The sequence below is a fragment of the Panicum virgatum genome, chromosome 3N, assembly GCF_016808335.1.
Source record: "Panicum virgatum strain AP13 chromosome 3N, P.virgatum_v5, whole genome shotgun sequence".
NCBI lineage: Eukaryota > Viridiplantae > Streptophyta > Magnoliopsida > Poales > Poaceae > Panicum > Panicum virgatum.
In genome coordinates this window covers 27,331,110-27,346,485 of record NC_053147.1, presented here as the reverse complement: position 1 = coordinate 27,346,485, position 15,376 = coordinate 27,331,110, and the positions used below count along the sequence as shown (strand labels likewise).

Below are 15,376 nucleotides of genomic sequence, written 5' to 3'. Positions count from 1 at the left end.
GGGCTTGGTTGGAATGTTAGAAAACATTGGGGTCACTCTGGAAAAGTGTAGGGGCTTATTTGAAATTAAGTTTATGGTGGAAGGGTTTATTTGCGAATAGGGAAAATAGAAAAGGGCTATTTCGTAAATGAACTAGAGAGGTGGGAGGGCCCTTAATGGAATAACAGAAAGGGTAAGGGGGTATGGGCATATTTGCCCTTCTCTTCTTCCTCCCGACCGGGAAACAGGGGAGGGCGCGTGAGGGGCGGCGGCGGCCCTTGCCGGCGGCCCTGGGGGCTCGGCGGCGGCTGGGTAGGAGGGGGAAAGGAGGAGGGGTGCACGGGGAATGGATTTCCCCCCTCAATTTCGGAGGAGGGGCCCCACAGGGAGGGGAGCCATGGCGGCGGGCGGCGGTCGGCCCTGGCCGGTGCGGTGGCGGCGCTGCAGGGCCTAGCGGTGGCCGGGGCTAGGGGAAAAGGAAGAGGGCGACGGTGGGATCCTTTTCCCTCACTCACCATGGACTAGGGTGCAGCGGAGCGTGCTAGCCACGGGGGCCGGCGGCGGCGGGCAGAGCTTACTCGGGCGGCGGCGCTAGAGGGCTGAGGTGGAGAGCTGGGGGTAGTGGGCTGGTCGTGGAGGTCGGAGGTGAGGTGAAGGGCCAACTTATAGCTCGGGCAGAGGCCGAGCGGCGCGCCAGGCACTGCAGGCACGTGGGGCGCGTGGGTGCTGTGCGAGCACAGGAGCGGCCAGCGGCAAAGGCGGGGCGCCGCACGTGGCTCTGCTCGTTGGCGGACGCAGAGCTCGGGTGTCGAGGCAGGCAAGCGGCACGGCGGTGTCGGGGTCGCGCAGAACGCGCGTTGCGCACAGCGCCAGGGCGCGGCGCGTGGGCAGGCGGCGTGGGGGGCCAGCGTCGAGCTGGGAGCAGTGAGCGCCGCGGCGGGTGGCTTGGCCGGGTGGTGCACGCGCGGGCAGGGGCGTGCGCATGCGCGTGCCGCGCGTGGGGTCGGCCGGGAGCTGGGGTGCGCGCGTGCGTGGGCGGCGCAGAGCTGGGCAGGCGTGCGCGCATGCGTGGCCGGGGCGGCGCGGCGAGTGAGCTGCTCTGCAGCGCGTAGGAGAGGAGAGAGGGAAGGGAGGGGGAGGAGGAAAAAAGAAAATGAAGGAAAATGGAAAAAGGAAAGAAAAGAAAGAAAAGGAGAGAGAGAAAGAGAGAGAGATGGCGGAAATTTCGGCGACGACCACAGCGGAGTCGGGCACGCGTGCCGGTCGGGCGTAACGCGCGGGACGAGGGCGAACAGGGAGACGGGACAGCGATGGATTCGAATGTCAGAACCGGTTTTTCGGGAGATCGGGCGGAGAAGGTCTGAGCTCAACGATGAAAAGTTTTGAAAATTATTTTTAGCGCGTGTTTTATTTTAGTAGATTTTTCGGGATGTCACATACGAGCACGTTGGCGTATCATAGTTCGCTGCAGGGAGGCAAGGCCGAGAGAGCATAGTTTAGCTTTCCTGCGCAGGGTCAGTTCATGTGGCGCCAATGGCCTGTAGTCCTGGGTGGAGTGAAGTCTGTATACGATTTCTTTGGCAATTGCTAATTGCAAACTAATGGACCCGACCTTTTTTGCGCTCCAGCTCTTGAGGGCCTTGGCAGTGTTTCGCAGCTTGAAGTCTAGGATTTTGAACGCGTCCACAGCCAAGTTCGACCAGGGAAGGGGTGCATTCCAAGCTTCTTCGACAACCTGTAGATATCCATCACATTTTGCCCAGTAATTCTCAAAACGGAAGCATTTGAAATGGGGCAACGAGCAGTCGGTTTTGAGCATGAGTGGAGCATGATCCGAACATTCGGAAGCCAGGGCAGAAAGCTCATGGTCAAGGTGGTCTAGCATCCACTCCTCGGAGGCCAACACACGATCCAGCCTCGCTAAGGTCGGTGTGTCACGTTTGTTCGACCAAGTAAATCGACGTCCCTTGAGGTGCAATTCTTGTAACTCAGCCTCACTAATGAATCGTTAGAAAGCATTCATCATGCGCCTATTGAGTCTGCCATTATTCTTGTCAATAGTCTGGTAAATAAGATTGAAATCGCCCCAGATGAGCCAAGTTCCCGGGCAGACAACACGCACTTCCCGCAGTTCATCCAGGAAAAGGAGTTTCGCCTGGTCCGTTTGGGGTCCGTAAACACAAGTGCACCACCAGCTTTCATTTGTTTGCAACAGAGTGACTTGAGCAGTCAGGCTAAACGACCGTATCGATGGGTTTGTTACCGACCAAATATCACATCTCCATGCAAGGAGAATACCACCACAGGAATTGACCGCTGGTTTGAAAAAGAAATCAAAACCAGTGCCGCATATTTCAAAGAACAAGCTAGCTGGGCAGTCATCTAATTTAGTTTCTTGCAGAGAGAGAAGGGAGATTTATTCCTGATCGACCAGCTGGCGCACAACATTACGTCGAGCTCTGGAGTTTAACCCCCGAACATTCCAAACCAAACAGTTTTGTCCTAACATAGATGACAATATTTGCGACCGGACAGCAAAAGAGCAACAACAGTACTGGGGTCAGGCCACCAGCAGTGATGCGGCCGCCTCAGTTGCTAGCGAGCCCATCCCAGCGGGCAGTAGTGCGTCCAAGGCTTCACAATGCGCCGGAGTTAGGGTGGACTAGAAAGTAGCCGTAAACTGCTGGAAAGAGGAGGCATCCGGCGGTCGAGTGTCCGAGGTGATTCCTAGTTTCTTCATCAAGACATTTTGTGCTTGGACCACGGGCTTCGTGGCGCGATGCCGCGACTTCTTTGCCAACCTTTCGCTGCGCCAGATAGTGAATTCCTGTGGCTGTGGGTGCGACTTCCTTCGCGGCGGTAGGGTTTGCAGCACCGGCGGGGGAACCTCTCTGCAAATAGATTGTTTGAAATTAGTGACCAACTCATCTGGAAAGGCATCAGTGCCAGCAAAGAAATGAAGTGGGAGTGTTTCCCAGGTCCCACGAGCGACCGTTACATTGCGTAGGTTGGCAATAGTGCTCTGAAATTCACAACCAGAGGAGTCCTGAACATCAAACAGGACGGGCTCAAGTTCGACCGACGCCGCAGCTTCAACAGCTGCCGAAGAATTAGCGACCACAACCTCTGGAGGTGGCTGTCGAACTGGTTCAGGCATAATCTGATCAGAGAAAATATCCAGGTCCAAGAGATCAGGCCGGCCCGACCTTGCCTCTGAACCAATCAGCCCAGTATCACCGGCCCGAGGAGGAATGTGATCAACTTGGGCCGCCTCATCAAGCATTGGGTCAAAAACCCTGACAGTGTGATCAACCATCTGGGGAAGAAGTGTAGCTTCGACATTCATGGGGTCAAAGTCCTGATCAGGGACAGAAATCGCACGTTCCATAGCCAAAGAGTTGGCAATCGGACAAGCCAGCACGACCATGGACATCATCAGGATACACAAAAGAGCCGAAATGAATGCGAACGGAACCAGGCAAAGTCTCTGCGATCACCAGAGCAAAGTTGCAGCCAGAATTGGCACCACCAGTACCAGAGCCACCGGCGCCAGAACCACCAGCATCAGAAGTGTTACAGCCCACGTCACCATAGCCAGGGGTTCTGAACACAGCCCGCCTAGGCCAGGGACCAGAGTGTAGATGTTGGGTTAAACCAGGGTAATCTTCATCTGAATCAGAATCAGCAATAGCGCGATCAGGCAAGGTGCCATGATCATCAGACGAATCCGACTCGTTCCAGTCGTGGATCTCCAAGATTTCAATTTCAACCTTGTAGCAAAGCAAGCGCAATTGGTGATGAATAATTTCCTCTGGCCGCAAGTAGAGATTATTGTTGCCTAAATCCTCAAGTTTCTCAGGAATGCGGATGATGGCCTCATTTGGAATGCGGTCTGGATCACTACACCAAACTGCAGTCTGAAAACAGCGCAGGTCAGCACACGCAGAAGTGGTCGGAGTGAGTTCAGGGTTTGCGCAGGTGTCGCCGAGGATGACCTGCGCCGTCGCGGCGGACCACGCATGGGCAGGGAAACCTCTGATTTCCAGCATTACACGAAAGCGCATGACATCCCCGTCAGCAGTTGCAAGCCGGTTCTAGGGGGGAAAACACAGTACCATGTCAGCACTTGGCAATGGCGGGGCATCGAGAACCCGCCGGAGGTCCGCAGAGTTGCGGAAAGTGACGAGGAAATCTTACGGCCAGTAACGGTGCAAAGTAAAATCAGACCCGACCAAGCCGTAGTTATCCAGAATAAATCGGCGAACCTGGTATGGAGCAAAAGAGGGCCTTGTACCAAGGACCAGAATCACCAAAGAGTTTGCGACCAAAGAATCTTCGACCTGCTGCAACTCCGGCGTGCGGACGACGGTCCGGACCACCAGAGGGGGGCGCCGGGCAGGATGACCTCTCGGGAATTCTGGAGGAGGGGAGCCACCAGCAGATGGGCATGGACGTCCAGCCGGCGATTGCGAGCGACATGCCGGCGAACTTGAGTGGCCTACCGGTGACTGGGAGCGACGAGTCGGAGATGCAGTGTAGATAGATGGAGGGCCGGAGTAAGTGCGGCCCGTGGATGCAGATCCCGACGAAGCAGTTGAAGCAGAAGCTGCAGATCGACCTACTCCCCTCCTGGTTGTGGCCGTCGCCACATCCGTGCCCAGCCCTGCACGCCGGACTAGACGACCGCGACCACGCAGCGGCGCACCCGGGAAGCGAGGCCTCTTGCAGTTTTTAGCGACGTGCCCAACCTGCTCGCAACGGAGACAGCGAGATGGGTGGGTGCATTGCGATGCCACATGATCTGACGCCAGGCAGTTGAAGCAACGCCCCACCAGATCAGCGGGGACCGGCCGGCGTATCCGCTGGGGCTGTTGGCGGCGAGCTTCAGTACGATCGTGTCGGTGGCTGACGACCCTGCGGAAGCCGTCCGCATCAACCAGAGGGGGGGAGGGGTCCCAACCGAATGCCCCCCAGCGACCAAGGGAGGGGAAGACGACCGGGGCGCACGCCCCGTACGGCGCGCGTCGCCATGAATCCATCCAATGCCTTTGCCTTTGGGGGAATCGCAGGGAGGCAGCCAGTGCAGCTCCTCGTCCTTGTCGTCGTCCCCCTCCGAGTCGGAGGGAATGCTGAAGCAAATCCCCTCCGAGGCGGCAGCCTCCGGCTCAGAAGGACCGACGTCCGGCGGAGGAGGAAAGGGGATCGCCTCGGGGTTCAGTTGCCGGCGAGGATCTTGAGTGGATCTGGATCTGGGGGAGGTGGCGGTGGGGGGGGGGGGGGGGGCGGAGGAGGAGGTGAGGTACCCATCACGGGTAGCAGGAGGGAGCGCGCTGAGGGAGGAAGCTCGGGGCGCCGGGGCCGGCGGGTGAGGGTGGACGCCGGGACCGGGCGGTCGCCGGCGGGGGAGAGCTAGCTAGCTTCGATCAGAGCTCGCAGGGGCGTCGTCGTCCATGACTTTTCCAACCCAGGGACTACCACCAGCTGAAGTTCTTAGATTCATAATTTCCTTCAAGTTTTTCCAAAAGTGCGACCCAAAAATGCTGTACATGTTTCATAATAGAATGTCAGGGGAAGTGAAAAGACAAGAAAAGAAATAGCTAATGGCGAACCTGGCCATGATGCTTGGAAAAGCTAGTAGGTATGAGGTTGTAAGCAAGGGCTGCATTCCAGTCGGACTGATGTTGAAGGGGATATATGGCTCAACCTCTGTAATAGGGTGGCTCTCGTTCCTACAAAATAAGGGTGAAATGGATAGGTCAAATATTTAATTTATCTGAACAAAGATATAGCACAAAGTGTAAGAAATAGCTAAACATTGAATTATTTACAAGTTGTATGAAATACGAATAATCTTGTACTGTTACCTGAAGTTCTCTTGCAAATTCGTGCAGATCACATGTATGTAGAAATAAATCACAAAAGAAAGAAAGAATGCAGAATTTATATTTTCTATTACCCTGCACCAGAAGCCAATTTAAATCCATAGTACTGAAGCTTTATCTTCCTGCATCCTTCAGTCACAAGCACAGCCCCCATGGTGAGCATCATAAAAATGCCAGCTACGCCCAAGATGTAAGGCCAACACTTGGAAAAATTCCCTGTTTCAAATGACAAGCTGGACTAAGACAAAATAACATAAACTAAAAACTCTCAGTGCAGATAAAGAAGGTATAGGAAAAGATTAGTGTATGACTTGTGATTTCAGGATAGTGCCATGAAAACATGTTCTTATTTGTCGCCATGATCCCACCCATATTCCTAGCCCCGCAAATCAAGCCGATACCCCGCCAAGGCCGGGAAACTGAGTCAGATCTGTCCTTGGTCAGCCCGAGCGGAGGACGACTCAACCAGACGCGAGGAGGAGGACTGGTGTCGGTGGAAAACCTTCGTCGGCACATATCGCCGCCAAAGTCGTCAAGCCCTAGAAACCTAGGTCGTATCCCACATTTACTCCATATAAATGGTTCGATCCAAACTGACTGGGAAAGATTGCTCTAGGGTGGATGTTCGTTGGGCTGAAAGTTTTGCCTTATTGGGCTGGAAGTTTCTTCCTGAATGCCTCCTTCGCTGGGCAGTTCAACTCGCTGGGCCCTTTCTTCAGCCCCGTGTTCTTTGCCTCCAGCCTGGCAGATTCGGCCCAGAATCCACGAGTTCAATGGGCTTTTGCGCCGCCGCCGCCGCCGGCCGGAAGCAGCACGACAGCGCGGGCCACGGGGGCTGGAGCTCCCGCCTCCGCCTCGCGCCTCCGCCGTCACGGGCTCCGACAACCACGCACGCACCGCCGTCACGGGCTCCACGAGCGTCGTCGAACCATGCTGTTGCCCCGCGGCGCGAAGTGGTTCTCATATGAAGCGGAGACGGACAACGAGGTACTACGCTTTCTCCTACGCATATACACCGTTCAGTGTACGGAGCAGAGCAGGGTTGAAGGCTGAGGACGAGCGATCCAACCCCTGGCGGCTCAGTCTCAGCCGGATACGTACGATTTGATTTCAGTGGCAAATTCAGTCTCAGCTTTTGGATGTTGCCAACTTTAAACCATATCACATCAAAAACAATCTTAGTATTTAGAAGTGTTAAATGAAGTCTAATTACAAACTAATTGTAGAATCTCGGAGCTAAACTGCGAGACGAATCTAATGAGGTATATTAATCCATAATTAGAGGATGGTTACTGTATCATCACTGTAGTAAATCATGAATTAATTAGGCATATTAAATTCGTCTCGTGAATTAGCACCCATCTATGCAAAAAGCTTTACAACCAGATTTTATTTGATACTCCAAGATTTTTTTTATGTGACGGGAGCTAAAGTTTAGCCCCTGGAAACAAACAATTTTATTCCTCAGAAAGTTTAACCACTCGAAACAAACAATTTTATTCCTAAAAGGTATTGGAGGTGCGATCTGGTGCTTTGTCAGAAATGCTTTGTAAAGGAAGTCCTTCCACTTTGCCTTATGGATGCAACAATTTTATTCCTGAGAAAGGTTTGGGGGTAGGCATAGACGCATAGTGGATGCATTTAGTCCTTCCACTATGCCTTATGTCCTCCGTTGATATATGAAACCAAATCTTGCTATTTATGATCGCACATTGACTCATTGAGAGTAAAAAAGGAGAAGATATCTCCAAATGAATGCACAACATCAGATACGGAATGCCATTAGAAAACCCTGTTGGTCAGCCTTACATTGATCCGAGCTCCTCTTAATCGCTCGGGGTGGTAAATTGGATGCCTGAAATGATGTTTATTTTCCTCCTCTATGAATAATATGTACCTAATATGAATATCTACTGCCTTAGACAGGAGCCTGGTTCCGACGGCGCTGAACGACCATAACCAGCTAGCGGTGCAGCAGCAACCCCTCTTTGATTGAGCAAGCACCTGAAGCGTGCCAATCTTGCAGCGACTGATCCCGGGTCCTTTGCAAGCTTCTCAATGGGAGTCCACAGCCGCTCTTCAAATTAATAAGTGATTTGGTGAGTAAATGCGGCTTGTTGCAGAAACAACAGGTTATACAAATTTAAGCTACTTAGTATTTTGTGTGAGAACTCAAATCAAAACTATACGTGTTAATGAGTTTGTAATTATGAGTGAGTTTAGAAAACTGATAAAGTGATTATGCCTTTCATACAATGCAAGTGTGATGCAGATATGAGATGCTTCATTGTATACTAATCCTTTTGTAGTCGTATGTACCTCATAACTGATAGTCCACTACCTTTGCTATTTTATAAGAATCAATCTGCTAAACTCGTAGTGTAGGTACAATTAGAAGATGAAAACATATTTAGCTAATCATACCTGCAGCTGCTGCAGCACGTGGCCAAATGGTTTGCTGAATGTCTGATGCATCTATGTGTTCACCCCACATGCATACCTCACCACCAAGAACCAATCTCTGCTGTTCCGGGTTGTAGATATTTGTCAATGGTTCATTCATGTAAAATCCTTCCCATGTAGCATCCAGGTGATCTAGGTACCACTTATCCTGGTTGCTTACAATGCATCTCAGACCAGCAGTAACCACTTTCTGTGCAACTCCACTTCCAAGCCTGCCAATTTATGAGGAAAAACTAGCAGTTAAGCAGATGGGATAAATTGTTACTTCAGTATGTGATTGCACTATATAGGTCCCTGTTATCCTATTATTTAGGGATGTAAAAACTTCCATAGTCCTCTATTCAGAATTGCCGATATAAGTTACTGAAGTTTTTTTAATTAAGAATTATGATTGTTTTTCACTAATAGATTTGTTGGTGCAATTTGGCCAGGGGTGCAAGGCAAGCTAGCTGCTATTTTCCAACAAGGATGCTAGTCAATACAGTATTTATCAAGTGCCAGCCAATAGGATGCAAGGAGATACCAGTTATGCACCACGGTTTTACGATCCAACTTGTCTCCAAAGTTGTTAAATGTCTCTTCCCTACAAGGATGAGAAACTGTTTGTTAAAGCTAGCTGGAAAATTCAAATATGCAAAAAAACTAGTAACTCCAGTCACCCTACCAGTTAATAATGTCATAACCATGTGATATGGCTATCTTTTGAGCTCTCAGTACAAAATATCTGTAGGCATCAGATTCATTCATGCCATGCTGAATCAACCTGCAAACCAGGAAACTTTTGGTCAGATTGGATGGCTGAACATGACAGTTTGTACCAATGACAACAAACAGAAAGGTTATCAAGTTAACGCATTTTCCAATTTTCTCTCCTGGATAAGATAAGTACATACCATGATTTAATGCGTGGTGTGGTAGTCCAGCAACCTGAAATCATGATACAGCATTAATAGATTCTTCTAGCGTACATAAACTAGCTATAAGAGTACAGAGTTCTGCAAAGCTTACTTGTGTTTACTTCATCTCCTCCTAAATGGACAAACTTGAACTTAAAAATCTTGCCGAAATCTGAAAATACAACCAAAGTTAATGTCATTGATTTAGTATTAAATGAGGCCATTGTGTTATTTTCTCCTATGATTGACAATTATGGCCATTCAAGTATCTTTTTTTCGGCTGAATTTTAGTATAAAGTGCTCATTTTTTGAGACAAAGCCACGAAGATGTATTTTAGTTGATATTTCCAGTATTGACTGGGGGTCTAAATCTCGAATAATTCCTTGACAGTACATGACCTGATAGAATTCCGTTAATCACTTGGAATGTGAAGTCATTGCTGACATCAAGCGGTTCTTTACATGTAGCTGATGGCCACAATGATGGATATCCGACACCCCTGAAACAAGAGAAGTGCGGCAAATTGTAACAAACTTTTGGTATTCTCAATCTTAAATCTATGTATATTATTTCATTAGTAAGACAAAATGTTCTTTGTACATACTAATAATATAATGTGAGTTACAGTGCATAAAAATAAATATTAAATTTTGTATCAATATAACTTTGAAAATTGTGATCCATTTTTAGAGAAGAATAGCTGTACAAATTAATATCTTACCATGAGAGAGCATGGCCAGGTACATCAATCTCAGCCAAGACATTCACACCTCGTTTTTCAGCATACCTGTGAGTTCCTGGTAAGTCATCTTAATTTGGCGAAATCCGGCAGCATAGCTAATTAATCTCTACAGCTGAATCTAGGCAGAAGGTGAATAACATTTGGAGTTCTTTTGAGTTTCCTTTTCATAAGTAAAGTTGTTTTTGCAAAGTTTTGCTGCCATGTTGTTGTTTATCACTTAAAAGTGTAGGTCTAGACGTCAAATGATTACTGAGATATAGTTCCCATACAATGAAAAAAGCAGGACTCACTGTACAATGTCGATAGCATCATCAAATGTATATCTCTCTGAATAAGAGTATGCACCATTCCATAATTTTGGGTATGAAGGTATTTGAAGGGGAAATGATTGCTCATCCACGATATGCCAATGAAGAACGTTCTGTGTGATGAAAGATTGCACAGATCACATTTAACCAGAATTAGTCTAAGAAAATTATGTTTAAGAACTTTTCAGTAAAGGAAACAGTAGCATTAAGGATTAATGAACTTGCTTTGCATGTGGAAAGGCAAACATACCAGTTTACTGAAGGTCATTGAATCAATTACACTTTTTATCACTGGGACAGGAAGATAGTGCCTTGAAGTATCTGTAGAATACAATGCACAAGTTAATATGGGCACTTCTCTTCAAACAATTTGTTGATAATAGATGAGCTATTAGATCAAGTTTTTCACATGAAGAAAACTTGGGTTTGGGTGCATTGTGCATATAAGATTATTGAATATAGAAAGCGTAAAGCTTCTGCTAAGCAATCTTATAATTGTTCTTCTTGGTGGTTGTCAAGGGATTAACCTATAATGTGATGAATAAATGATGTATGTGCTTGTGTGCATAAATTTAAGAGGTGAGAGAACTCTGCTATTTTTTAGACTTATTATGACATGGTTAATTGTTTTTGTATTTTTGATAGTTCTACTGATTGTATTCAAGAACAGTGTAGTTTTACTGTGTCACAGAGTGTTTCGTCAAGGGTCTTACTTATGCGCTCTATCTCATACCAATTAGGTGTCTTGGATCAAGTTATTTATGTGTCCTGTGATTCATGGCTTTAGGTTCTAACAGTTCTGTTTCCAGAATATATTAATTAATGCTTTATATAAGAGCAGAAAGATAAAGTGCATTGCTTTGAACCAATAGAAGCAACATTGATTTGACGGGAATCAGCTGCTATGAGTTTATTTTCGAAGCTTGTTACTCTGAGTACCAGAATTGATGCAAAAGTCAGACTAGCATACCAATAAGAAGCCCCCGGTAATGAAACCTCGGCACGTCCATGATAGTCCAAGGAGCTGAATGAAGTTCAATCAGCCTTGCATTGAAATCAAATTTGCATAATTGGCTAAACGTCTGCAAGAATACAAAAATTACAGTTAGATATCTTGGAAGTAATAATTGGGTGGACTGTTTATACTCGTACATAGGTCTCATTTGAGTTACCTCCAAGGCGTGAAGTGCTCCGAAAACTGTTTGAGCCTGCAAAATATTATGACATGGCATCAACTATGTGTCACAATTTTTACGGTGGATAAGTTATTGCAGCAAGTGGCACCAGGAGATAAGAATGATATGCACCATTTTGAATTTCTTTTTTTTCTCCACTTTTGATTAGACAAAAGAAACTAATCGGTTTAACGCAAATTATTTTTATTTTGTATTTCAACCACATGAGGTGTTGCATGGATATTACATAGTTCTTCATAGATTTTAGTTGCCTGACTCGTCTACAACAGAGGAATCCGGCTAATTCTGTGTTAATGACCAGCGTTCTGTGCCAGTGGAGACAGTAGTGTTGGTGGATTTGGTGGTACATGGCAACTGCTTCCGCAGAGCAGAGGAGACGCTAAAAGCAGGTATCGTCGAAGCACACACTGCTATTTTCCCCCCATTTTTTTGGCTATACATCTTATTCTTAACCCTGCTAGGCTTCTTCAGAGAAAGGAAAGCAAGCGACCAATCTGTACAGCGGGCATTGCATATTTCTAAGGCGGGTGCGATGTCTGTGTCACCATCCGGATACAGACATACAGTCTCGATCAAACTCGGCGTGTGACACAAACACTTGTGTCGTCTGCTGTTTCCCCATGAAAATAGCAATCACTACTTCTTTTCTTGTCCATGCATCCATTCACATAGGGAAGAAATCTGCGGACTCTAGATTTTTCAGCTCCTGAAAATATCCTCTGCCAAGTTCCTACTGCATATCGTCGCTAGCTCAGGCAATGAGAGAAGATTGGAGATTTGGAGCACTGCATTCTCAGTTTCTCACTGACCTCGATCTGCGCGTACAGCGGGTTCCCGGTCGCAGGCACGGACAGCTTGTACGATTCGTCCACCCCGAAGTTGAGCTGCAGAATTGAAGAAGCCCAATCAGAATGATGCAGAGGAGCAGCAAGCAGTCCTCTCCTGCATCTTAAGTGCCCAACTGCCCATCAGACTTTGCGTTGCGCGCGCACCTCGTCGTTGGGCGAGCGGACGACGACGCGGACGCCGGCGAGCACGGGCGAGCCCCGGCCGCCGTAGCTCCCGTTGACGACGTGGTCGAGCTCCACGACGGCGAGCATCCGCTGGAACGCCTCCCTGAGGATGCCCCTCCCGTCGGAGTAGTTGCTCCCGGGCGTGGACAGCTTGAGGTCCCGGCTGACGAGGAGCGTCTGCGCCCCGCGGGCCACCGACGCCGGCATTGGCCACAGGTCGACGCGGCCGGCCCCGGCCCCGGCGCCGGCGCACGGCCCGACCGCCGCCGCCGCCGCCGCGAGCAGCGCCAGCAGCAGCCTCGCAGCCGGCGCCATCTCCGCCCAAGCTCTGGAGGCAGAGGGAGCACGAGCGGACAGTACAGAGAGAGCACAGTGTCGGTTCGCGCCGCGCCGCTGCAAAATCCACTCGCCAGTCGGATGATACTATGTTGTTACATATAAAAACGAGACGCAGCTGGATTGGAAGGGAACGTTCGAACGTGACAAGGAGATGGATGGATTGGACGGAGAACAAGCGGCTGACAGGGATGGCGCACCCACTGATCGGGCGATCACCGACGGAGAGCCCTGGCCCGAGCCGCGCGAGCAGGCTGTGAGCACGAACTGCCAGAGCCAAAATCCGAAAGCGCCGGGGGCCGCGGAGCGGAGGGAAGAAAAGGCGCGGCCTTTTGCGCTGTCCGGGCGGGCGGGCGGGGCCGGGGGGAGTGGGAAGCCGGGAATGAGATCCGCTGCAGTGGTGTCCTTGACACGTGGGCCCCACACATGCAGGCCCACCTGTCAGTGGCCCAACTGCAGGCTGCCGAACTGCAGCTGATCCCTTTCCGGAAAGCCGGCGGGTACGAGCAGACGACGATAATGCGCCAGCAAATAACCAACAAAGGAAGGGGAAAAGGAGGCCGCCGGCCGGAATCAGATGGCAAAAAAGTTCACTTTTTTTTTGGATAAAGGCAAAAAAAGAGTTCACTTTGGGATCGGAGAAGCGGCGCGTCCTCGAGTCGAGCGGAGCATGTCGTGTGGCGGTGACAGGGGTTCGGTGTAGGGGACTGGAGAGCAAGAGGTAGAGCCGTAGAGGGGTTGGGGTAGGAGGACGAAATGGAGGGGAGGTGGTGGTGGTGGTGGGGTAGAGGCAGACGTGGTGATCTGGGAAACGTTGCAAAGGTAAGCGAGAGATCCGGCAGCTTTGGTCCGGTTGCTTGGCTTGGCTAGGCCGGGTAGGTACGGTAGCTTAGCGCCAAATCCAAACGCCCGATCTGGATCGCATTGCCTTTCAACTCGGTCCCAAAAGTGTATCGAAGGGATAGTGTTCGATGGAGCAGAGGGTCCCGAACATGTGATGCTAGATGAAGTGGTTTGGTTTGTAACAAGGAGGAGCTGCACGTCGCATCTTCGGAGCACAGGAACGGAGCCGAGTCATTTTGCTACCTGAATTCTGATTCCGGCGGGAGCTTGGACCAGTGGTGGGCGGCTGTGGCATGCAGCTGCAGCAGGAGCAGGAGGAATAAACAGCGCGCCGGCTGACAGCAACATAATGGGCGCTGTAGCAGCTCACATGCATGTGGGTTGTATCCCATCCATCCGTGCTCCCCGTGGCCGGCGCCAACTGACACGTAATTGGCTAATGGCCCCTGACCCGAGTCTGCCGCGTCGCTTGCTAGCTCCGCGTCGTCCTAGCCTGCATGGCTGCATCCGATGCTCTGCTGCCGACGAGTGCTTCGCTGAGAGAGGAGGAATCGCCGAATCGGCGCGCGCTGATAATCAGTGCCTGCTGCACTGCGCACTTTTATTTTTTTTCTTTACAAATGTGTTCATTCCTTTGGCTACTACTATGCTCTCTCCATTCTTTTTTTATAGTCTTAGGTGCTAGTTTGTTTCCGGCAGCTTTTTCTAGCCTCTATCCTATTTAAAAGAAATCTTACCGTTTAGAAGTAGTATCAAATAAAATCTGTTGCTTCGGGAGCGGTTTGCGGGCTGCCAGGTGCATGCGCATTAGTGATTGGGCCTTGATTTGCAGGGGCAGTCAGCCCTTCCGCATTCCTCAGGCAGGCTTCTTCGCCTTTCGCTTGGGAAGATAGATACGGCCCGGGCCGGTGGAAATTTTGCGGCTCGTTCTTCACTTCCTCTGCGCATGCAGCCATGCACCTTGCAGCCCGCAATCACTCAGTCAGTCACACGTTGCTCTGCTTGCTTTTTGGGGAAAAAAATTATTTTTTTACCTTTCCTGGATTTTAGGATGAGTCCATATTTCCTCCTTAGATAAGGAAATCGTTTTGGACTTCTCGTACTCGCAATACCAGACAAATGACCTACCTTGCTGTTTTCCTAGGTGATTTTTCTATTTTTCTTTGATGTTTATTTCGACTCATATGATATGGTACATTTAAATACAAAATTTTTATATAGCTTGAGATATATATTTTTCTATAATTAATTCATAGCTACAGTCCGTGATCCAATTATGGTAAAATTTTGGTGGGCTAATCATTATGTGCTTAAGCTGTAATAAAAATTTCATACTCATTGAATCATGTATGGCTGAGTTATAGATTTGTCTAGGTAAATCTATAACTCGGGCATGTATGATCCCGTGAGTATGAAATCTTTATTACAGCTCAAGCATATAATGATTAGCCCACCATAAAATTTTTAAAGATTCAGCCAAAATAAATATCAAAGAAAAATAGAAAACCCACCTAGGAAAACAGCGAGCAAAGTTACGTCTCTTATATCGTGAGTCCGAGAAGTCTAGACAGACAGTATCATTTTAAAGAGAAAACGCGGGCTTGTTCTAAATTCAAGAGAGATAAAAATAAATTTTCCTTTTTTATAAATTATGTAGTGCTTAAGATGGGCTTGGCCTAATAGGCCTTTGGAAACCTCAGGACATGTACAACAGTTT

General features: G+C 49.1%; 2 protein-coding genes and 1 long non-coding RNA gene across 3 annotated transcripts; 1 reads left to right on the top strand and 2 right to left on the bottom strand.

The window, feature by feature from the left end:
- Positions 1 to 2,362: 2,362 nt before the first annotated feature.
- LOC120667711 (preprotein translocase subunit SCY2, chloroplastic-like) lies at positions 2,363 to 6,221 on the bottom strand. The gene is made up of 4 exons (XM_039947730.1): positions 6,173 to 6,221; positions 5,936 to 6,077; positions 5,589 to 5,708; positions 2,363 to 2,870 (listed from the first exon to the last, which is right to left on the bottom strand). Exons 1-4 carry the CDS (start codon positions 6,219 to 6,221, stop codon positions 2,642 to 2,644), a joined length of 540 nt encoding a protein of 179 aa, XP_039803664.1. The 3' UTR covers positions 2,363 to 2,641.
- A 1,367-nt stretch (positions 6,222 to 7,588) lies between these two features.
- On the bottom strand, positions 7,589 to 13,075 carry LOC120665462 (beta-hexosaminidase 3-like). The gene is made up of 14 exons (XM_039945034.1): positions 12,460 to 13,075; positions 12,277 to 12,351; positions 11,444 to 11,479; positions 11,242 to 11,353; positions 10,522 to 10,592; positions 10,254 to 10,384; positions 9,943 to 10,008; positions 9,620 to 9,720; positions 9,333 to 9,392; positions 9,218 to 9,251; positions 8,989 to 9,087; positions 8,848 to 8,907; positions 8,286 to 8,536; positions 7,589 to 7,938 (listed from the first exon to the last, which is right to left on the bottom strand). The coding sequence occupies exons 1-14, from the start codon at positions 12,793 to 12,795 to the stop codon at positions 7,772 to 7,774; spliced, it is 1,599 nt and encodes a 532-aa protein (XP_039800968.1). The 5' UTR covers positions 12,796 to 13,075; the 3' UTR covers positions 7,589 to 7,771.
- Positions 7,835 to 9,079, top strand: LOC120665464. The gene is made up of 2 exons (XR_005671177.1): positions 7,835 to 7,960; positions 8,756 to 9,079. It is a non-coding gene; the product is annotated as an uncharacterized LOC120665464 (long non-coding RNA).
- Positions 13,076 to 15,376: the final 2,301 nt, after the last annotated feature.

What these genes read in the sequence shown, in the direction of transcription:
- LOC120665462 (XM_039945034.1), bottom strand. Translation starts at nt 12,795, where the DNA reads ATGGCGCCGGCTGCGAGGCTGCTGCTGGCGCTGCTCGCGGCGGCGGCG. An exon ending in GATTAACGGAATTCTATCAG is followed by an intron (nt 9,393 to 9,619) that starts GTCATGTACTGT and finishes TTGTATTTTCAG; the next exon opens with ATTTCGGCAAGATTTTTAAG. An exon ending in GGTTATGACATTATTAACTG is followed by an intron (nt 8,908 to 8,988) that starts GTAGGGTGACTG and finishes TCATCCTTGTAG; the next exon opens with GGAAGAGACATTTAACAACT.
- LOC120667711 (XM_039947730.1), bottom strand. Translation starts at nt 6,221, where the DNA reads ATGGCGACAAATAAGAACATGTTTTCATGGCACTATCCTGAAATCACA. An exon ending in GCACTATCCTGAAATCACAA is followed by an intron (nt 6,078 to 6,172) that starts GTCATACACTAA and finishes CATTTGAAACAG; the next exon opens with GGAATTTTTCCAAGTGTTGG. An exon ending in TTTCCAAGCATCATGGCCAG is followed by an intron (nt 2,871 to 5,588) that starts GTTCGCCATTAG and finishes ATCTATTTGCAG; the next exon opens with AGAGGTTCCCCCGCCGGTGC.